The sequence below is a fragment of the Pteropus vampyrus genome, unplaced genomic scaffold, assembly GCF_000151845.1.
Source record: "Pteropus vampyrus isolate Shadow unplaced genomic scaffold, Pvam_2.0 Scaffold18, whole genome shotgun sequence".
Lineage (NCBI taxonomy): Eukaryota > Metazoa > Chordata > Mammalia > Chiroptera > Pteropodidae > Pteropus > Pteropus vampyrus.
The window spans coordinates 5,763,224-5,786,851 of record NW_011888799.1 but is presented as its reverse complement, the minus strand read 5'-3'; the positions used below and the strand labels follow the sequence as shown (position 1 = coordinate 5,786,851).

General features: G+C 33.2%; 1 protein-coding gene across 3 annotated transcripts in view; it reads right to left on the bottom strand.

Moving 5' to 3' along the window:
- Positions 1-23,628, bottom strand: part of UBR2 (ubiquitin protein ligase E3 component n-recognin 2) — a 98,256-nt gene that overhangs the window by 38,933 nt on the left and 35,695 nt on the right. For 2 of the 3 annotated variants that reach the window (XM_011354634.2, XM_011354633.2), the window contains exons 8-21: positions 20,804-20,924; positions 19,104-19,211; positions 18,624-18,712; positions 17,398-17,496; positions 10,309-10,472; positions 10,119-10,218; positions 8,644-8,772; positions 7,385-7,568; positions 4,894-4,955; positions 4,138-4,248; positions 3,428-3,493; positions 1,971-2,093; positions 1,777-1,840; positions 620-744 (exon numbers count right to left, since the gene is read on the bottom strand). In XM_011354634.2, coding sequence (XP_011352936.1) covers positions 620-744; positions 1,777-1,840; positions 1,971-2,093; positions 3,428-3,493; positions 4,138-4,248; positions 4,894-4,955; positions 7,385-7,568; positions 8,644-8,772; positions 10,119-10,218; positions 10,309-10,472; positions 17,398-17,496; positions 18,624-18,712; positions 19,104-19,211; positions 20,804-20,924 — 1,545 coding nt within the window. Of the gene's footprint in view, positions 1-619; positions 745-1,776; positions 1,841-1,970; positions 2,094-3,427; positions 3,494-4,137; positions 4,249-4,893; positions 4,956-7,384; positions 7,569-8,643; positions 8,773-10,118; positions 10,219-10,308; positions 10,473-17,397; positions 17,497-17,566; positions 17,666-18,623; positions 18,713-19,103; positions 19,212-20,803; positions 20,925-23,628 lie in introns of all 3 variants that reach the window. The other variant, XM_011354632.2, reaches the window with a different exon arrangement.

Sequence of the window (23,628 nt, the reverse complement as noted above, 5' to 3'; positions counted from 1 at the left end):
CTCAATGAAAATAAAATCCTTTCCCAACTATAAGTTTTGGGTTTCTAAAAAGTCTCACGGCTGAAAAACAGGTGGCTGAGTACTTAAGGTCCTGGGAGGAAAAAGTTACAATTAACCTATGAAATCCCATGTGAATATTATTTTACATTCACTAAAATTAAAGACATGGCTCACTAAACTAAGGAGAAGAGTTTTTGGATGTTTCAGGAGGACAAAGCTCTGGGAAACTTAAGTTTACTCAACACAACTGAGTAGATATTTCTCACTCCCTTCCTCAAAATACTCTACCTACAGCAATTTTGTACTGAAGACTCTATAACAACCCTTTCTAATGGAGACATATATTCTGTCCCAAGGACCAGGTTTACTTTTACTCAGAATATTTACCTTTTTCGAGGCTTCACTATAAAAGATTGTATTCATATGCTGTTCTCCACTCCCAGTCCCTATTATACTCTTTTTCTAATTATTTCTAATAAGAGTGACTAGAGTTATACATGTCCAAGAGCCGTAGTTTACACAATCGTGAAAAAGGTACATATAAGTAAGTCTATATAAACTAGACTAATAGGTAGGAAAAGAGTTCTATAATCTTCTTTTTAAAAATGTAAGTACTTACATCTTCAGGTAAAGATTTTACCAATTCACTATGAGCCATAGGTTTGATGCTCAACTGATGGATAATCTCTCGCTTAATTTCATCTGTAGCATTTACCTGTCCAACTCCAGGATTAAATCTCTCTCCTGTCAACAATGAAAAAGTATATATACACACACAATTAATATAAACACAATACTTATGTGATAATATACTCAAAATTCACACAACACAATACATTTTTCTTTCTGTGCAATGAAAAGCAATGACTGGTCTGGCAACAAGCTAGGGCGAGAGCAACTCCCAACCATACTTCTGAGTCTCAGACACAATAGGTGAGTGCAGGCTTTAGGCAGTGGAGAGAGAAGTCCGGTTGTAGTTTTGAAAGAATGGGATCAGAAGGTGGGAAGGGATTAGAAGTAGTCAAGAATTGCTACAGCAGTTGTACCAGTAGCCTAGGGAACTGCTTGCATGCCATCTGCCATGTGGTAGCAGGGAGGGAGAGCCTTCCTCTGTCCTTCTATCTAGTGGCAAATGAGATATCACCTTCTGAGACCTCCTTCATTGGTATCACATCCTGACAGTTGCCAAGAGTCTCTGCTCTATGGACTGTAGAGAGTCTGAAATAGCAGGGGAGGTAGGAGAAGGTAAAGGATAAAATAGGAAAGATAGAGGCAACAGGACTGAAAACATAGGCAAAAAGAAATCTGCTTCTATAAGCGACAGGTCTCTATTAACTTGGAATTATGATATCTGAAGTCAAGATGACACTTTTGCACTACAAAACCAGAGATTAATAAAGCTAAGATATAAAGTAACAGTAAATAGCTCCTAAATAATCCATTCTTGCTAAATTTTTGTGTCCCTCTTATTTTCCCCAAAACAAAGAATTTTCCAGTTTATTCTGCTTTAGCACTTATGTTCTCTCTCCTTTTTTCAAAGCACCACAGTGCTGTTACTCTCAACATGACACTAACCAGAGAGGAGAAAAAGATGGGTACTCTAATCTCCTTCTGCTGAGTAGCCACTCAAACAAACAAATAAGCACGCACACACACACACACACACACACACACACACACACACACACACACACACAGAGAGTTCAGAAATTCTGAACTATTTGCTACCACAAAAGCCAAAGGAATTTATAAATGTCTCAAACAATCCAAACTTACCAACAAGCATTATAATGAGGTATAACATTTCTTCTATTAAAGTATTGTTTTGCTGAACTACATCCTATAATAAGGGGGGGAGATAAAGTTCAGAGATAAGAATACAAATGCTCTATTATTTCAAATGATTAATATAATCAAGAAGAATGAAAGACGGTTCTTTAATAATGTGGCCTCATAAAACATGTTCTTACCTTCTGGGTAATCTCAGAACTAAATCTTTTTCCGTAGTCTGGAGTACTGAAAATCTGATAAAGTTCAAAGCGGCTGAGCATTATCATCAGGAAATGATTTGGGTCCATCATGGAGACACCTGTCTTTTTTTTTTTTTTTTTAAATTTTTGAGGTAAAATAAAAGAGGAAGGTCAAAAGAACTACTAAATAATTAGTGAGAGATATTCTGGTTTGCACAAGAGAAAGCAGGTTGCGTAGACACCAATCCCAATAAAAGACTAAAACCCACTTAGCCCCAATCCCATTTGTGGTAGCTGTAAGTGTAGACAGGAATATAAGCTGGTAAAACAGACAAAACATAAACAAAACAAAACAAAATTCTGTTAAGTCCACACATCAGAATAACACGGACTATACGTTCTCTTTTCTTTTAATGCTTTGAATTAATTGTATTCCTCTGAATTCAGGTCTGAAGTTTTATTTCAGGTTCTCTTATCACTGTCTGGTATATGGCCTCGGAGAGAAATGTGGTACGGCAATTAAGCTTCTATTATTTTTTTATACGTATCGTTTTAAACTCTTATCAAGAATTCTTAAGCTAATTTTTGGTGATAAATGCTACACTAATGAAAACAACAGCTTTTAAATATTAGTTTTAATTGTCCTTTAGTTCCATTTGTATAAAATCAACTTGGATTTTAATTTATTTTGAACCAATAATTTTTTGAAACGTATTTCATAACCTATAATTTCTAACCCATTTAGCAATAAAACTACTATATGAAAAGCATTGTGCTATGCGCAATGGACAAAAAACAAGGAACAAGATAGAATTGGCATGGTCTAGCGGAGGGGATGAAAAGTAAACAGGCAAGCACAATCAATATTAATGCTATGGTAGAGATAAGCACCATGCTATGGGCCCTCTCACAAGGGACATTTAGCCATGGTTTAGTGTCAAGGAAGGCTTCCAGAGAAACTGACACTAAACTAAACACTAAGACATGCAGGAAAATAGGTTACTAGTAAACAGAAAAAGAAGGGGTTGGGGTGGGCAATCTAGGGAGCAAAAAAAATAAACATGCAGTTTAAGACTTAAGAAAGAGCATGGCAAATTTAGGGAATTTTAAAGCAGTTAAGTATCACAGGCATTGAACAGTGGTTTAAGGGGTTTGGGTCTTTAACCAGAGGACAATGAATAAAGAATGGCTTTTAGGTTTCTAATCTATCAGCTATACACCAAGGTAAGAAACCAAAGACAGGAAGAAGATACAGAGAAGGCAAGAAGAGTTATTTTGAATATGTTACATCTGAGATGTGTCCAGAAAATCTAGATGAAAATGTTCTATGGGCTGTCAGCCATAGAAGTTTGGAGTTGAGCAGATCTGGGAGTGATCATGACTGAATGGGTCCTAAGGAATTAACGAGAAGAAAAACACTCCCCACACCTTTAAGTTTAATGCTTTTAATTCATTACCTGAAGCATTATTATATCCTTGTCAAACATTTCACGTCTGCATTTCACATTATGGTAGTAATAAATCTAAAAAAAAAAAAAAATTAATTATATTGGGTAAACAGGTTTTTATTTGTGCAGCTTCTTCCTCTTCCCACACCCTAAAAGAGCACATGAGTTTTGGGCAAGCGCGTGCATACGTAATGTAGTTTCCCCAATAGTTAATACTATCTTAGTAGAGAGTAATTAATTAGGAATTTCCAGATTACAGTGGTCACTCTATGGTCCACGTTTTGCATCCATCTTTCTGGGTCTGTCAACAAAGTTGTGTCAGTAAGATTTATAGCTAACAAAAATGGGAAAAAACGTATAACAAGCCTGGTGAGGTTTAAAGATTAAAACCTCAATTTCAGAGCTATACTAACAGAACTTTTATGTTTTAACACAATTTAAGTACATACAATCTGAATTTTTATTGTTTTAATATCCAACTTTGTTCTAAAAATGATTGCCAAGTGAAAATCAAGAAATTTAAGTGCATTTCTACTTTTGATATTCTTTCTTGACAAAGTATAGATAAAAGTTCTAAGAAACCTTTATGGTTTAATATATTCTCAAACAATTATAACGTAGAGACTCAACTTTTAATGTCTAAATACACTGAAAATTATATCCTTCATAGAAGCCAAGCAATGGATTGAAAATGCTCTACAGAATTAAAATGCACTCACCTGGTTTACCAGAGAGAAACCATTTCTTCTCCACATTCCTGCATGAACTTGGGCACATAAAACAAGACATCTAAGAGGGTGTTCTATCAACATAGGTGGGCTAAGTTCACTCTGTATATACAAAAAAAAAAAAAAAAAAAAAACAACACAAAAGTCTCAACTCTATAAAGATTGATTGAGATGAATGTTTTGAATAAAACACAAATTAAAATTATTTAAAGGTACATTTGTGTGATGGTCAATTTTGTGTCAACTTGGCCAGTTTCTGATTAACACCAGTCTAGATGTTGCTGTGAAGGTATTTTGTAGATATAATTAATATTTAAATCAGCAGACTTCGAATAAAGCAGATTGCTCTCTATAAACTGGGTAGGCCTCATCCAATTAGTTGAAGGCCTTAAGAGAAAAGATTGAGGTGCCCCCATGACGTAGAAATTTTGCTTCCAGATTGCTTTAGGACTTCGGACTGCAACATCAACTCTTCCTTGGGTCTCTGACCTATCAGGCTGCATTGCAGGCATATTTCTGACTTGCCAGGCCCTAATTACATGAACAAATTCCTTATAACAAATCAATCTGTCTCTTCCTCTCTCCATACATATATATATATTTGTGCACACGTAAACGCAAACACACACACATACACTCTCTTTATTGGTTCTGTTTCTCTGGAGAACCCTAATAAACTTTGTTTCGAAGTGATTTCAAATACATGAAATGTAATAAATAAGTATTTTTAAAGTTGGTACTACTTACAAGAGGTAGGAGCTCTGGAAATTTATATGCCACTTCACTTTTGCTTAATAATACATGCAAACCTGCATGGAAGAACAAACAAAAACGTATTTCTACAAGTGAAAATCATTTAGAAAAAAGAAACAAAAACCTAAATATTCACTCAACTTTGTATTTAACTTCTTTTTCTCTTTGGGAACTTATCATGTTATAAATTAAGATATAAAATGAACTGCATCCATAAACAAAACTTTATTCTCATGAACATCTGTATCAAAGGTACACTTAGAACTAGTCTTAATTGCATGTACTAACATACACTGATCATATTTTATAGAAGTAAATGTTAGACATACAAACAGCAAAAGCAGCTATATAACTATCAAAGTAATTTATATATTTTATGCCAGCTTCAAAAGTCGTATTTCACTGGGCCATGGAGTTTGTTCCTATTTAAAGTAGTGAGAGATCCTTCTGGCAAATGAACAGAGAGACTGGTCTTGGGATTCACTGCACTGATCCTGACTCAGAATTAAGTTCCCTAGAACTTCCAGTTTAGGATCAAAGTTTCTTTAGTTCCTAAATGCAAAGGCTCTTTTATAGCTCAACCTTAGTTAATTCTGTTAACTAAGAATTAAGTGTCCTGTTTATGTTGTCTAATCAGAAAACACTTTTCATAGTCTTATCGATAAATGTTGGCTTCTTGGTCAAGTCTGGTTTGAGGCTTTCCTCATTTAAGACGACTTGCATTACAAATCTCATTCTAATAACTTGTACTCAGCAGCTGCCACTCAAGTTCCATTAGTACATACTCCAAGTCCTTCTTAAACTGTTTTATGTGTCTGTTTACTTAGCTTTCCAATTAAGAATGATAAGTATTCAGGGCATGATTTGTCAAAAACAGTGAGATAGAATGCTCAAAAATGTTCACTGAGAAGGGTTGAGGGAGATAAAGACCTAGGTAGAAATTAGTACATTTTCATTCAGAGTACTATTTTCCCTGCGGATAACTATCAGCATCAATTTCTACCCATACAACCAGACTTTTAAAGGCAGAAAAAATCAGCAGTTGAGTTGGAGACAGAACTTACTTTCCTGCATTCTAGTTGAATACTTTTCCACACACCATGCTACCATTTGCCTATGTTGAGGATCAACAGTACAGTACGCTCAAAGCATTTATAAAAACAAAACCGGGTCTGATCGAGTTATGAGAATTAAGAGATTTCTTCCTATAGGCACAACTTCATTCTAGATACTTATTTGTTGTTCTGTTGATATTCAGATGTCTAAGTTATACTGAACCACCACGATTTCAGTAACAATCAAAGACTACTGAAATGCTTTCAGCAGGATAATGTGATAATGCTCATAAGAATGGAAAAAAAAAATGCCTTCATAAATAAATGAGGGATCATTACTACTGATCCCATGGACATTAACGGAATTTAAAAAGGAATACTCTATGCCCACAAATTTGATAACTCAGATGAAATGGACCAATTTCTTGATAAACACCAATTACCAAAACTCACATAAGGAGAAATGGATAACCAGAATCAATTATTTTTTAAAGAAAATGAATAAATAATTAAAAAGCTTCCAAAAAGGAAGCAAAGTATTAGGTCCACTGGTTTTCACTGGTGAATTCTACTAAATACTTAAGGAAGAAATGATACCAATCCTCCACAATCTCCCCCCACACACACCCACATCCACTTTCATATCATATTAAGTTACTGAGCTACACACTTAAGATAAATTACAAATTCTGCAATGAGTAAAAAACATCTACCTTTAAAATGTCTCCTTTCTACTCTGGAACTAAAGGGAACGATAGTATGTGAGTAGGATAAGAACTCCTGCAATCAAGAAATACGGTAGGAAGCTGTACTGAAACAAGTCTGCAGAGATGGACAAGTGCATGATCAAAGTTTTTGGCTGCTGCAAGGTGGCAGCTTCAAATAGTCTACCAAGCACAAATATCTTGTAAATCGACTACTTAGGATTGAAAACTATCACCCAAATTTGGGACTCAACTCCTGACCTGATGCTTAGAAAGGTTATCAATAAATGATTAAGAAACAATTTAGAGTGAGAGAAAATCTAGGGTGGTTTCAATTTGTTAGCAATCACTCTGAATGGTAACAACACAGACTTTGAAGCTGGGTTGAATTAGTTAGACAATAAAACATGGTACCTGTGGTTAAAGTCTGAAGCACTATGGTATGGTGGTACAGTCATTATAAACATGGCCTCTGGTGCCAAACTATCTCAAAATTCCTTCTCTGACTCTTGCTGTGTGCCACTAAGCAAATCACGTTTGTGTTTCAGTCTTCCCTTATGTGACACAAACTTAATTATAATATCAACCTCATAGGCCGATGTGATTAAAAAAGTTAATGCAGATAAAACTCTCAGAATAATGTGTAGTAGGTATTCAGTAAGTATTAATCACAAACAACAATTTAAAATATAGTTTCAGGGTTCTTTCTGAGGAGAAATGCTTTACCTGCAAGTAAGCGAGAAACTGGGAGGTGAATGCTAACTTTTTCTTGAGAAACACAGTATCTGATAGTTTCCACTGAATGTCCACAAATGCTTAATATGATTGGCTGTTCACCATCAGTAAAACCGCCATGACACTGCATCAATACTGCAAGGCATTTCTTGTAAGCTTCAATTAAAACTTTTTCCTAAAAGAAGGTTTGCGATAAGTTACTCAAAAGGCTGAGTTTCTACAACATTGAATAAACACCTCAAATTCGATGACTAGTTAAGTACCTCAAATATCAATATAGGCAAAATCACTCAATCTTCTCTTCCCAACTTGGTCCCTCCTCCAGACCCCTGTCTCAGTGAATGACATCTCTGTACAGTTGTAGAAATCTAGAAGTTATTCTAATACCCTCTTTTCTCTCATTTCCCACTGTCCAATCTATTACCAAACTGGCAATTTCATCTTCTAAATTTCTTTCAAACCTGGCCACTGATTATCTCCAGTAAAGTCAACCATTTCTCTATTAGAAACTCTTGCCCCCCCTCCACCCATTCTCCACAGAGTAACTTTCTAAAACACATAAATTAGATCATGTCATTTTCTGCTTGGTAGTCTAATGGAGCCCCACTTCAATTACAATAAAATCCAAACTTCCTTCCATGTCTTCCAAAACCTTGTGAAGTCAGGACCTGTCCACTTCTCTACTTTTGACTTCTACACTCCCAACAGAGCTCCCCTAATAACCATACTCCTAATAACCTAAAAACTATACTCTTCATCACAGAGCACGATGCAACTGTCCCTCAGGCAGGAGTATTCTTTATCCTCTAATCAGTTAACTGACACACAGTTCAGATGTTATGGAAGCCTTCTCTGACCTCCCAACTTATACAGGCTCTCATCTAGACTTCATAGCCAAACAGACAAAATAAATTTAAGACACAGGACAAACGTACCAATAGTAAAACTTTGTTTCTGGGCATATTTAGAAACCATTCTTTTTATGTACTTTTTCCATTATCCCATCAAAATCTATGTGGGATAATGGAAAAAAATAAAGTAACATAAGAGAGAATGTGGATTATTTCCTCCTCTATTTTAAAGTTTTTTAAGGCTTCAGAATTTTAACTTTTATCAAATTTATAGGTGAAAAGAAAACATGCTTTTTTATGAGCTATCATCACTATCCAAATCTCAAAATTTACTTAGAAATCTGTTGGTTCCCCATTCCACCATTTATCTCCTATCTCCTATTCCTAAAAGAAACTCACATCTAAAGCACACCAATCCTGCATCATTGAAATGACATGTGTTAATTTCATTTGCAACGTGAAGGCTGCTTCCCACTCTGGTTCCATTTCAATATGCTGTCCCACTTGACGTGTAATTGGATCCATTCCCTTAAAGAAAGTGAAAAGATGTTAAATGAATTAAAATAATATCTGTTCTCTTACATGAAAACTTAAAAAATAATGTATAAGAAACATATATTGATTACATAAGCATATAAAGCTACGAGTAGTATGAGATGTCCAACTTCTTAAATTACATGTTATATCTAACATTCTCTAAAATATAAATAAAAAAATCTCAGTAAAGTATATAACAATTTATTTTAGAAGCCATCTTCTTATGTTTTAGACAATAAAATGAATATGCAACAATCTTTCAAATTCCTTTTTAGCTCTATCATCTATAGGAAAAATTACTGGAAGAAATTTGACAGGCTTTTAAAATGTTACTGCATTTATAAATATATTTTATAATATACTAAAATTTTTATACTTATTCCTCATCTGCAACTAAAATTTTTCATAGAGACGAAAAGAAAAAATAAAAAGATAAACAACTTGAATACAGAAGAATATAACTTTTTTCAAACCAGTCTAACTACCCTGGTGTGTCAGAACTGATTAAATAATAGATACTTTGAGTTTTCAAAATGACCAAAGTATATATGGTTCCTATAGATACAAAAAAAAACAACCCAACACACAGAAGTTTTATAATTAAACATCCATGAATCATAATCCAACATGGGAACCAGAATATTTTCTAAAAATAGTTCAACTTTGCTTTTTTCTTCCTTAAGAAAGCCAGATAGCTACTAAAAGGAATCATAATGATACTGCTTAGATTTTTTTGAGATGTCATCTATCCTTTTATAGTTAAAACTGGTTAATTTAATACTTATTAATACTTATAGTTAAAACATGATAATCAAAACTTATTTACTAGGAAGCTATGTCAATTGGTTTCTGCTTCTAATTTCTATTCTGCATATGAGGGTGTTTTCAAAAAAGAGGAATAAACAGAGAGGGAAAAGTTATATACTGTAATATATACCGTATCAGGGAAAGAAATGTGAAAACATTAAAAAAAAAAAAATCAACATTATAGTTTCTTAAATAACTAACAATACTTCTATGTAAGCATATTAAAAACACAAACTTGCAATCCCCAAAGAAAGAATGTTAACAGTAGCCAAAAGAAAAACCAAATACAAAAGAACAGTAGATGCCAGAATCTTTGCTGGATTCTCATTCTACACTTTTCTAAGAATTTCCAATTAAAAAGGAGTTTCTTGGTCCAAATTTAGCCACCCAAATCATTCTTTTGGAAATGTGCTCAATATGAAATAAATGCAAGGACAGAAAGGTGTTCAGTTCAATGAACAACAACAAAAAGAAAAAAAAGGGAAGAAAGGAAAGTGTTTCCCTTTTAAAATGTGTCAGTTTATACATACCTGCATACATTTGAGTAATTCCAAAAAGGCATCAAATCCTTCCAGGAACTTCTGCCTCAGATCATCTGACCATTCAGTTGGTTTGCTAATTAACACATACCTGAACATGATAAAAATAGCAATGACTACATGGATAAACAACAACATTTTATAAGTTGCAACTGGTTTGATAAATAAACAAAAAGCTTACTTGAGGTCTAAAATAAGGCTCTGAACTCTCCTAAATTTGAAAGCTTGTAAAGCAGTATATCTTTCAAATTGAAATCTGCCCTGGGCATCTCGATGTCTCAAATGATCCATAAAAGTCTTAATGATAATGGTCATCAGGTTTTCTTCAGTGATGAGCATCCGAGCCTAGAACAAATGTATCAGAGTACATGATAATCAAAACCTATTTACTAGGAAGCTAAAAACTAGTCACCAATATTGGTTAGCTCTTTCAGTTTAAACCTTTCAACACAACTATACAATATCATAAATGTATTACTGTGTATTTCTAAATAGCAATTACTTACTCCAATTGCCACTTGTATGAAGCAACAATTGTATCACGGAGAAAGATGCCAGAATGTTAGGAGACAGATCCAAGGCTCATTATTCAAAGACAATTCAGGGTAGGGGGTCTGAACCAGGCTGCAAATTTTCCTTAACTGAGACATTTAGACACCTATAATGGTATGGTATAATTATTCTAGGATCCACAGATTTATAGCACAGATTCTGTAGAACTCAGTATAAAACTCTATTTCCTCTTAATCTCCTTAGTTAAGACTTATTTTTGTTCCTATGTATATATATCTATGTATTTTTGAATAAGCAAATACACTTAAATGATGCAAAAAAAACCCAAACAAACCAAAAACCAGGTAAAAAGTCATCTAGCTCCTGAGGTCCCCCTTGCAAAGGCAATTTCTGTTAGTTTTCTTGAATATTCTCCCAGAGATCGTGTGTGTACAATAAACACACACACACACACATATACACACACACATACATTTCTAAAATACAAACTGTTATTAAGTAGACATAAGTATGGATATTTGTCTCCCCCACCAAAGGATAGCATATTATAAACGCTGTTCTGCACTTTTTTTTTCTTGATAAATTCTAGAGATTTTCCTCTATCAGTTTATATAAATTTCCTCATTCTTTTGAATTATCACAAGGTATTCTATCATACTTTATTTAGCCAGGCTCTTATTGGTGAGATCTTTGGGTAATGCAATCCAATTTCAAACATTTTGATCTTTACCATTCTGATGGCTTTAATTTACATTATCTATTTGAATGAGGTTGAACATTACTTCATAATAATTTAATTCCCTTTTCTGCTCCATAGTCAAATCAGAAGGTCTAATAACATTCTGGATATCACATTATTACTCTGATATAAAAAATCATGGATATCCCCCCACATCTACAGTCTAACTAGGTTCCAGGTTGTTATTAGTGCTGGGTAAGTACTTAACCAGGTCTTACATTAGTCAATATCAGTATTTAATTAGCAATATTGAAAGCTGCATCAAAAAAGACCAAAAAATACAAAAGATAGAAGTCTAAGAATATAGTAAAGTGTATTCTAATGTAGAAATTAAGTTCTAAGGTCATTAGATATGGAGAAAATCTATATAGTTAAATATACCTTTAAAAAACTCTTAAATCATCATCCCTTTGCCAGGTCTTAGGCCCCAAGAAACTCAAAAGTCAACAGGATTAATTGCTCTTAATTTTCCTAGATAGTGAAGACTAAGGTCAAGTTTGAAGGATAAGAAGTGTTAACAGGTAAAAAGATTTTCCTTTTTGTTGCTATATTAGTTGATTGAAGAAATTAAGTGAGTGTAATGCAATTTCACTAAGCTAAGGAAAAACTCTGTAGAGCCCGCTTGCAAGACTTATAACAGGCAATAAAAGGAAGTTTGAGAGACAACTAATATTGGTGGAATGTAAATCTCACCGGTCAAGGCACTTATTAGCAATTTCAGTTTCAGATGAATGTTAAAATAGATGGTTCATCCATTGTATAGTCTGGATTGGATTATGTCTTTCCTAGGTGTCAAATAAAAATAAATAAATAAATAGGGTGGACCATTAGTACTCTCCCATTAATGTAGGGACGTTATTTAGGTATGTCTACTTCTAAAAAGATAACTGAAGAAAGCATATTTTCCCAGGTTAAAACAGAAAAGAAAAATAAAAAACTTTTAAGTGCATGGCTTTATCACCTCATGCCTAGATTGTTGCTAACCTTCAAAAGTAATTTTCAACATTAAATATCTAACGTTACTGTACAGTTCTAATACTTATCACTCACCCTAAAAAAATCACTTGCTTTGTATGCCTACAATTCATTTTGGTTTAAAAAACATTACCTCTACTAATTACATTTTATTCATTTTATGTAATTCATAAGCAATTTTGTGGTGCAAGGCTCATTATATATCTAACAGCATATTCAAAATGGACCAATTCCCTCCGAAGACTCTGAAAAACTTCACTGAGTAATAATGGCCTGTGCATACAGTTTCAGTCAAAGTAAACACAATAGAGCATACAGGGATAATGCTGACTATGATGAGGGCACATTTAATAAAATAAATTAGAACAAGATAATCACTTGAATTATTAGTACCAGTTCTTTTCCATGACATAAAACATTTCACTTATATCTAGGGCAAGTGACTTTTAACCAGGGACATGCATAAGAATTACTAACAGTGCTTTTTCAAGAAACTATACATGTACTCTTCTGCTTCCAGCCATGATGAAGTAGCTTGAGGCTGACCAACATTCCCACCAAGAACAACTAGAAAAGGTCGACTTAAAATGCAAGGGTGGGAACCAAGTCCAACTTTCTTTCAGTTTTCCCCTCAAGATATTTGCAAATTCTGAAGCTATGAAGGATAGCAGTCTAAGAAGAGCAGAAAGTCTAGAAGAGCAAACAGTGATGTGGTACTCTTACCAAGGTGAGGAAACAAGACTAGAGTACAGGACCCTATAGATGGGAGGAACTCTAGTGAACATTCCAAGTTATGTCCCAGGGATGAGGATAAATCAGAAGAGTCCTGCCAAACAACCTGGAGGCATATCAACTCCTGAGCAGATTACGGTGATCAGTCTCACACTATCTGCCTAACAACATTAAGGAGTATCTTTAGGGTTCAGGGAAGATAAAGTAGATGTACTTTTCTCTAGTCTTCCCCCTAAGTACAACTATAAACTGGACATTATATGCAAAAGGAACACCAGAAGACTCTGAAACATGGAGAGAAGAAGGTATACCAGCTGGGGACCTCAGAATCCAAGAAATGACATGGTAGAGAGTTCTCTAAATTTTTTTTTTAATCTCATATATCCAGACTTGGAGCTAAAGAAGCTGGCAACCTAGAAATGCCAATGGGCACACTCTTTTTTCAAGCTCCAATAAACACCTGCTCTCCAGCCACAGGAAAGGAGTAACCTAGCAGGACAGAAAATTTTCAGACAGTAACCTCCTCCACTCTAGCCAACCACCACAGAAACAAACTGTGGCTCCATCCCCTCCAACACCAGCAAAGGCTGAGTGGAGAACCTAGACTTCTACCCTTAAGAGGCTAAAATATGATGCCTGACTATATTAAGTTTAGGATACCTGCCATAACCTCTAGGGCAGTGTTACTCAAAGTAAACATCTGGGCCATAAAGCAAGGCTCAACAAATTCAAAAGGACTGAAATTAGAGTATGTTGTCTGACCACAGTGAAATTATGCTAGAAAATTCATAACAAAATTAGAAAATACCCAATGTTTTGAAATTTAGCAATATACTTCAAAGAAATATAATCACAAAGAAGAAAAAATGTGTCAAAGAAGAAATTGTATAGAAAATAAGTTTTATGAACTGAATAATGAAAATAAGGCATAACAAAATTGTGGGACACAGCTAAATAAATGATGCTTAGATGGAAACTTAAGCCTTAAATGTACTTGTCAGAAAAGAAAGGCTGGTCAATGATCTAAATATTTATCTCAAGAAATTATAAAAAGAATGTCAGCTACTGTGTGGTGGTGAATAAAAGCAAGAAATCTTTCTCATTTTTGATCTCAGGGGAACAGTTTTTAATATTTCACCGTTAAATATGTTTGCTTTGGATTTTTACTTTTTGTTTTTGTTTTAGGCACTCTATCAGATTAAAGAAGTTCTTTCTTATTCCTAGTTTGCTATGAGGTATTTTTTGTGTTTTAAATCATGAATGTTTTAATTTTCACGAATTCTGGAAAAGCATTTGGTGTAATTTTTTTCCTTTTTGTTTGTTAATAAGGTGAATTATGGAAGTTGATTTTTCCCCTAAATATTATACTATTCTTGCATTAAGGAAAAAACCAAACTTGATTGTGATGTATTACTCTTTTATATTGTTTGATTCGATTTGTGTGAACTCATTTGTGAAAGATTAGATGGCAATTTTCTTATAATTGCCTTGAGTTTTGGTATCAATATTACAGAGGACTCAATTAAATTGGCAAGTATATTCTCTCTGTCTTTTGGAAAACTTACATAACACGGGTATTATTTCTTTAAATATCTGGAAGAGTTCCCTAGTGCAGCCCTTTGGGCCTGGCGATTTCTTTGTGAGATTTTTATACTAATTAAAATTTTTTACTTCTTGATTCTCTTTTAATAATCTGTGTTTTTTCTTAGGTATTTGTTAATTTCACCCACATTTCTAATTTGATTGAGTTGGTACTAGTATTGTCATAATTTCTACTCAATATCTGTAAGATCTGTAGTTTTTGTTTAAATGTCAAGTGCACAGTCATCTCAGAACTTTTGTACTTGTTCTCTCTGTCCAGGAGGCCCTCTACCAGTTAGTCACTCTCTCATTTCCTTCAGGTCTCTGTTCAAACACTACCCCTCTGAGAGGCCTTCTCTGATAACCTTGTATAAAATATGACCCTTCCACTGTCACACTGTATTCAGTTAACCTGTTTTGCTATTTCATAGAACTTACTGACAGTTGATTTACAGTAAATAGTATGCAATTGTGTATCTGTCTTTCTCCAATTAGACTATAAATTCCACAGGAATAAGGACCTCTGTCTGTTTTATTTACTGCTGTATCCCCAGAGCTCAAAACAATGCCTAGTTAATAAAGGTGCTAAATAAATGTTTTAAATAATGAATACAAGTACTATTTTTCTAGTGTTTCTAAAGGAGTAAGATAAGAAACAAAGGTAAGACATTGAAATATTAGAAAAAAATATTTGAAATATTAGAAAAAGAAGATTATAAGAAACTCCAAGGAATGAACACAAAATATTAGAAGATAGATACAAGATGGTTACATAAAAATCAGTAGTTTTCCTATATAACTAGCCATAGCCAGATTTAAAATGTGAATAATTTGGTACAACATCAAAAATATGAAACGGATAAAACAATTTAAAAATATGTAAGACCCATGAAAAGGGAAGTATGAAGTTTTCATAAAGAACATAAAATAACACTTGAATAAATGAAGACAAATTAGGTTTCAAGACGGGGACATTCAATATTGTAAGGATACTAATTCTTCCAAAATTATCTATACAGAACTTCTTCAGTGAAAATTCTAGTGTGTTTTTTTTTTTTGGAAAGTGACAAACTGATTTTAGTTCATTCTGGGGGGCGGGGGGAAGGTCTAAAAATAATTAAGAAAATTTTGGAAAAAAATAATGAAAGATTTGATTGTGTAAGATATCAAAATGGAATATTAAAATAAAATTATTAAAACTGGGTACTGGCATGGAACTGGACAAAACAATGAATTTGAGAAGTCTCAAAGACTTCTCAAACTTAACTCTGACTAAACTGAAAGCATTGTTTTCCTTCTTCACAAATCCTACTCATTCTCCAAAATTCCCTGTGCAAGTGGCACAATATTCACTGGGATGCAAGTCAGAAACCTAGGAATCATCTTTACACTTCTCCCTCAAACCCAATAGCCAATCATTCACCAAACCCAATATCCCTCAAACCCAACATGTGGCTCGTTCTGTAGATTTCACTACCCAAATCTTTCTCACAACTCTTACATGTATTGCCAAAATCCCAAGTCAAGTTACCATCAGTTCCTGTCTGGATCATTGCATTAGCTTCTAATTAGGTTCCCCAACTCACTTTTGCCCAACATCAATTTGTTCTCCAAACTACAAACAGCATGATCTTCTAAAAAATCACAAATATGATGGTGTTAAGTGCCATTTAAAACTCTTCAATGCCTTCCCATGCTCTTAAGATAAAAACCTAAATCCTTAACTGGTTTACAAGAATATTTCATTAATGAGTAAACAGACTTCAGACAGCTTCAACTATACTAGAATATATCCTTGAACATAAAAGTAATCCGGGGAAAAACAGTCACACATGCATAAAAATAATCCTAGAAAACATACCTTATCAGTAAAATAACCGTAGAGCACTCTTAAATCTATACAGTTTGGCCAGTGCCTATGTTTCTGGTCTCATTTCACTCTATGTTCAAGGATCTTCATCTATACTGGCTTTCTCTGCATTCTCCTACAGGACTTAAGCGCTGGTCCATCTGCATGGACTTCCCTTCACAAACCATAAAGGTCCTTAGAGAATCTCCTTTCTGAACTGTGGTCAGATCTCTCTATTATTCTGTCTCAACCAAATTCTTCAGTTTTCATTATAATTTTAATTAACCATTTATGTGAGTCCTTTCTACTATTGTAAGTTCCATGAGGGCCAAGACCACATTTGTTTTTTTTTCACCACTGCATTCCCAAAGCCTAGAACTGTGCCCAATAAATAACAGGCACTCAATAAATTTTTGTTAAATTAAATGAATTTTAATTACTGAATAGTACTAAAACAGTGATGTCTTCCAGAGCAATGAGTGAAACTTAATACAAGACTACTTAATCATTGTGATTCAACTGCCTTAGCTAGCCTTTTCCTTATTGGGGAAGAGGGCTTCTCAAAATGTAAGTTTATATATAATATGCTGTCTGTTTGTATTGGATAAATTTGTTAAACTGATCAGCTTAATTTTAACTAATCAGTTTAAAACCTCAGGAAGGTACTATGAGAAAGTACAGATTAAGGTAAATGACTTTCTCCCTCCAGATTACATATTCGAGGATATATTCTAGTACGGTTGAAGGTATCTGAAGTCTTATCACTCATTAACAAAATATTACTCTATGCAGGAATATACAGACCTTAGTTCTCTATTATTTTTAGGCTTTACTTCTGTTAATGGAAAAGAAAAAGTTGTTCTTAGTCTTTCAGTACTTACAAGTGAAGGAACTGTGAATATCTGAACCGAGAGGTCTGCGACTGAAAACTCTCTGTCGTGGTCATCTGTCACATAATCACTCTGCAAACGCTCATAGTTCTATCAAGAAGGCAAAAAAAGGCAAGGAGTGCCAGCTATCAGTTACAAAGAAAAGGCAAGCACTACTCACCAGAGTAGGTGCAGTGAAGAACTGGACAGACAGAGCAGTCACGGACACTGCTCGCTCGTGATCATCCTCCATAAAATCTCTCTGCAACTGCTGGTAATTCTAAACAACAAGGGGGGGGAGGGGGCGGGAGATTCACCTCTAATCCACAATGACCAAATGTTTAAGGATTATAATGAAAAGTCAGTGCTGGAGGAGTCAATAAGATAACATTATAAGAATGATAACTGGAATGATTTCTACCAATTAAATTCTGTATAAATACTGATTCACTAGAGAATCTTCTCAAACACAAACGGCAGTTAATGAGCTGAAAGAGGAGTAAGAGTTACTAAAATCCTGGGATGTCACCGTACACCCATGGAGCTAAACTACAGCAGCTTTACATATGTCTGATGAAATCAGACTTGTACTACTTCTGGGCGTGTATCACAATCACTTGATGGCTCTTTCAAAGTACATGTGCTTGGGCCCTGTTGCTGGTGAATCTGCTTCAGCAGGTTTGAGAATAGAGCATAAACATATGTATTTTGAAAGAGCTCCTCAAATGATTCTTACAGACTTCTTTGGTTAAGAACTCCTAATTTAGGCGAAATAAAAAAAAAAAGTAGTTAGCTTAATCACATGCTGCTACAGAGGGAGAATATAATTTAACAATATCAACAACCTAGAGTTCATGATTCCTAAATCATATCCATATATACATGTTGTTTTAACTAAGATGATCTCTTCCTTATACAACTTTTAATAGGAATAATACCATAATTCACAATGGCATAGGTTTAAATTCTTCATTTATTGTTTCATATCATACACACTCTATAGATGGATATGCATATTATCATGGCAGACAATGGATAAGAAAAGCCTTACTGTTGAAATTTTATTCTATTGATAAAAGATAAAAAGATCATTTATAAAGTTTCTTAGAATTTAAAATCAACACACTGATATTACTACTAGCTGCTAATTTTATAAAGCCTGGATATAATCATGGGCTAGCATTACTATAAAATATATAACCTATTTTGTTAATCTTCAAAACTGAAAAACTATTTACCTTTGCAAATCGAACAGCAAACAGCTTCTTGTATTTCAAATCCATAAGAAGACTGCTCATGAACAACTGATGATACACACTCCTAGCACCTTTTACAAAAAGAGCAGATGTAAGATAAGGATACATCAAACATGCCAAAATTACATTTCCAAAGTTTTTACATGACCAGCTGTATTTTAAGTTTTGAAAGTAAAACTACATGTGTTACTTGGTATAAAATATTTGTAAGCTGCCTCTTAAAAAATCGGTTTTTCTAAATAGTTTTCTAACAAGATATAAAGGTTATTTAATTTAATTCAGGTCATGAACCCCCGAATCTGTTTTTTATTTTTTCCAAAGAATAAGTCTACATGTGGTAATTTTAAAAACCATAAATACATTAAATATCTGCCCAAATGAAAAACAAAACAAAACAAAACTTAAACATCTCAATTACCTACGCAGGTCCCTCTATACCTTAAAAGTAGTTAAGAGATTCACCTTTCCACAATTTGGAATCATTAAGCATCAATCTATCCACAAGAGAAGAGTTTTCACCATCTGGCCCTTCTTGTAAACCAACTTGACATAAAATTCGGCGAAGGCCATCTTAAAACAGGAAGAAAAGCTGTCATGAAATAGTAACTTCAAATATTAAAATCAAATGACATTTTAGTAGAAATATTCAAATTGACCTATAGAGTTTTACATATTTTATAAAAGGTCAAATTTATTCAGAAAAATGTTTTGTTAACATTTTAACAAAAAGGAGAAAAATTCCAAATCATGCATTATATACCAACATACTCCAGAACATCAAAGTATATGTCTATCAGAAAGACGACTTATGTTGTAAAGAATTGGAAGAGCAAAGCATCCAAAAACCACTGAAATAAATATCATTCTTCAAGCACTTATGCTATATATTAAATTATATTATAGAAAATTGTTATATATCCGACGACAACTGAAGGACAGGAATAATATAAAACTGAGCTACCATTTAAAAGAAAGAATACGTGACCTCTATGCTATAGTATATACCAGCACTTTTAATTAATGGTATGCAAAATGTTCTTCATATATTAAACAAAAGCATATTGTGTACCTATCTATGTGGATCTACTATGTAAGAGGCCCTGGAAGACAAATTCCTACATCCTCTAATGCTAAACTTAAAAAAAGTTCTTCAAATGTTAATATAAGCATTAGCATAACCAAAACTTTAATATCTTTTTGTTTCATACTTTACAATTATTGTTTTTAGTCTTCTACAAGCATGAAATATAAAACAGAAAACAATGGAGCTGAGTTTTTACTGTAGCACAGTACTTAGCATATAGGTATTCAAAGGAAAACACCAAATTTAAAAAATAAGGATAAGAAAAATAACTGGAAAGACATTCATAAGTCATGCAAACATGTTCTCCTAAATTTCCACACCTCATTATTTTTACCTGTCACTTACAAGTGTAGCAATGCTCTAATAGCCTTTCAATACATATTTCAGAAATTTTCTTTAAACATCAGAATGTCATTTATCCAAATCACTTTTCCTGCCTGAAAATGGCAAACAGCTTCAATCTATGCCTATTTTACTCTTTAGTGTTAAATGCTAAGTCTGTATTTTCGGCAATGAACATGTGGGTTCTTAATCATGTTATCATTACATTAAAAAGAATATCTAATTTGTAGGCTGTGGAAAAAGAAAAAATTAAATCATTAACTTCAAATTTGCAAAATTTTCAGAGTTGAAAATTACTGGGAACCAAAAGTTGTAGGAGTCAACAAAGATATCAACATTAGTTTTCATCCTTTTAACTGCTAACTATTTAGGCTGTATTTACAGTAGCATTTTCCAGCTTGCTAAGTGAAACAGTTCCAAAGGATGGTGTTAAAAAAAAAATGGTTCTTTTATCAAGTTTATGAGATTTAGATATTAGCATATTAAAGTCCTTTACAATCGTTAAAAACCCAATGTTTTCTGCATTTATTTGAACACAAAAATCTTAAAAAAAAAAAATCCCATGGATCAAAATTCAGGAAACATAAGTTTTTCTGTGCATAAAGATACTGAGATGGTTTTTTAAATTTTAAATTAAAGCAAGAAATTATTCTACTTGATATTTTTTCCAGAACAGTTTTGTAAGGGCATATGAGCTCATTTTTAAGTCAATTAGCACAAGCTTTTATGAACCTACCTGAATATCCAATAATACTTCCCAGCCAAGACAAAAGTTTCAAACCAAAATTCTGATGTGCGACAATAGACGAATGCATAACTTGAACTTTGAGTGGCTTTGTCTGTCTACTGGTATTTCTCTTAAAAAGAAATGGCAGGATGAAAAAAGAAACTTAAAAAGGCTATTTAATAGGAAAAAGTTAGTATTTTTATTTCATATAACTACATATTGTTACCGTTTTTATTTTGTTTATAATAGCCATCCTAAGGTATGAGGTGGTATCTGATTATGGTTTTTCTTTGCATTTCCCTAATGATTAGTAATGTTGAGCATGTTTTCATGTGCTTATTTGGAAATCTGTATATCTTCTTTGGAGAAATATCTATTTAAATCAATCAAAAGTTATTTAACATTTCCCCCCCTTTCACTTTTTGTTTGGATCATCTTTCTATTCCCCCCATTTCTATCCCCTTCCATCTCCATAACCCACATTCACACAGTACATCTTTGCAAATTTTCTCCATCTATACATATTATATATGTATACATTAATTAAGATTTTCATTTTACAAAAATGGATTACTATACATACTCTTGTGCATCTTTGCGTTAACCGATTTTTTTGGTTAATGACTTGTAATATTCTGTGATGTGGACTTATTCAAACATCCTCTAGAGAAGGGCATTCATATTCCCTTTGTTTTCAGTCTTCTGTGACTACAAAAAAAGCAGTACTAAACATCTTTGTACATAATACTTACTGGTGCTTATATTTCTATGGATAAATTACTAGGAGAGGTAAAACTTGAATAGATGCTACACTGTTTTCCAAAAAAGCTGTAGCAATTTATTTTTATATGAGTATTCCTATTTCTTGCATGTCTGCCAGCAACGTATTTTATCGCTCTAATTTCTCCATTCTGATTGATATAAAATCACTATCATTTTACTGAATACTAGAGAGTTTGAGTCTTATTTCATATATATACATATATATATATAGACCACCTACATTTTCTGTTATTATGTTTTCATATCTTATGACCATTTTTCTATTTTATTTGTTCCCTACTTGATAATCTGAGTGTTCTGTTTATCATAAACGTTAAATGTCTACCTGTATGTGTGAGAAATAATTTTTCAAAACCTACTATTTGTCTATTAAGTTTGTTTATGGAGTACTTTGCTATGCAAATTTTTTATGTAGCCAAAAAAATGTATTTCTTTTCTAACACCTTGGGTTTTAGTCTTGGTTAAGAAGCTCTCCTCCTCTCTTAGAATCCACCTGTGGTTTCCTAGATTTTCCTTATACTAGTATCTATTTCTGGACGTTCCATTCTATATTATGAATGTATCTATGAAAATACCACCAGAGATTACAAACTTATATTTTTTAAAAGGGGAAAAATTGAAACGATACTACTTAACATATAATAAGTTATGAAGCAACAATAAAAAGGAAAAAAAAAAGCAAAATCTTTTCCTTTATCCAGATTCATCTATTGTAAACATTTCATTCCAACTGCTTTATCATTTGTACATTATCTTTCTCCACACACAGACATATAAACACACCCACTTTTTTAAAAAACGAACCACTGAGGGTAAGTTAGTTATATGCATCATGTCTCTTATCCCTAAATACATTAGTATACATTTCCTAAGAAAGGGAATATTCTTTTACACAAGCAGTACAGTTTCTGATGTATTATTAAATTGAATATGTCCAGAAAGCAAGGAAGAATTCACACCAAACTTAAAACAACCAATACAATAAATATGAAATAAGATACTTAGTAAACAATGCAATGCAAATGTAACCTACAAGATGTAATTCATACACATCAAAGTAGCAAAAATTAAAACATTTAACAATTATACGGTTTTGACAAATCTGTGGAGAAATGGAAACTCTCATATACTGATGGTGAAAATGTATATTGAAATTTTGGAGACTAACCTGGCAAAATCTAATAAAGCTGAAAATGCTCATATTTTAACAACCCAGAAATTCCAGTTTTGGTAGAAACTCTAGAGAAACTTTTGCATCTATGCAACAAGGGGACAAAATAATGTCCATGGCAGGACTGTTAGTCATAGCAAAAAATTGGAAATATCCTAACTGTCTATCAACAGGAGAATGAAAAAGTCACAGTAGAACCGTCAATAGAATACTTTACAGGTACATGTATCGACACAGACAAATCTAGAAACAATACTGAAATGAAAAGGCAAGTTGCAGTATAATACATTCAGTATGAATCTTGTTATATAATGTTTATGGGCCTCTAGTACATATAATACTGACAGATATTTAATAGATGAACTATAAAGGTATGCGTGAGAATGAAAAAATGAATTAATGAAAGTAGTTATCACTAAGGAAGGAGGAAGGGGAATTAAGGAAGGAGATTAAGGAGATTAAGGAATAATACAGGAGCCTCTATACTATTTTATTTATTTAAAGTAAGTATGAAGAAAATAATAAATATAATGTGGGCAAACAGGTATTTACTGTGTTATCTCTATTTCTATATGCATATTTAAAATATTTCATAACATTTTTTAAAAAGGCCATTTACATAAAATGCAGTTACATTGGATAGTTACAAATAATAAATAAATTCTACCCTTTAGAAAAATCTAAATGTGGGGAAATTTTCTTTCAGAGAAAAAATACATACACTAAATGTTATTAAGATATGCAGCATATCTTGCTATAAGGTATCAAGAAAACCTCCTTTGAATTCTAATCTTGGTGCTAAAGGTCAATTTAATTCCTAAAAAGTAACATGAAACCCTTTTCAAAAAACAACAACAAAAAGCAACAAACTTTCTAAGAC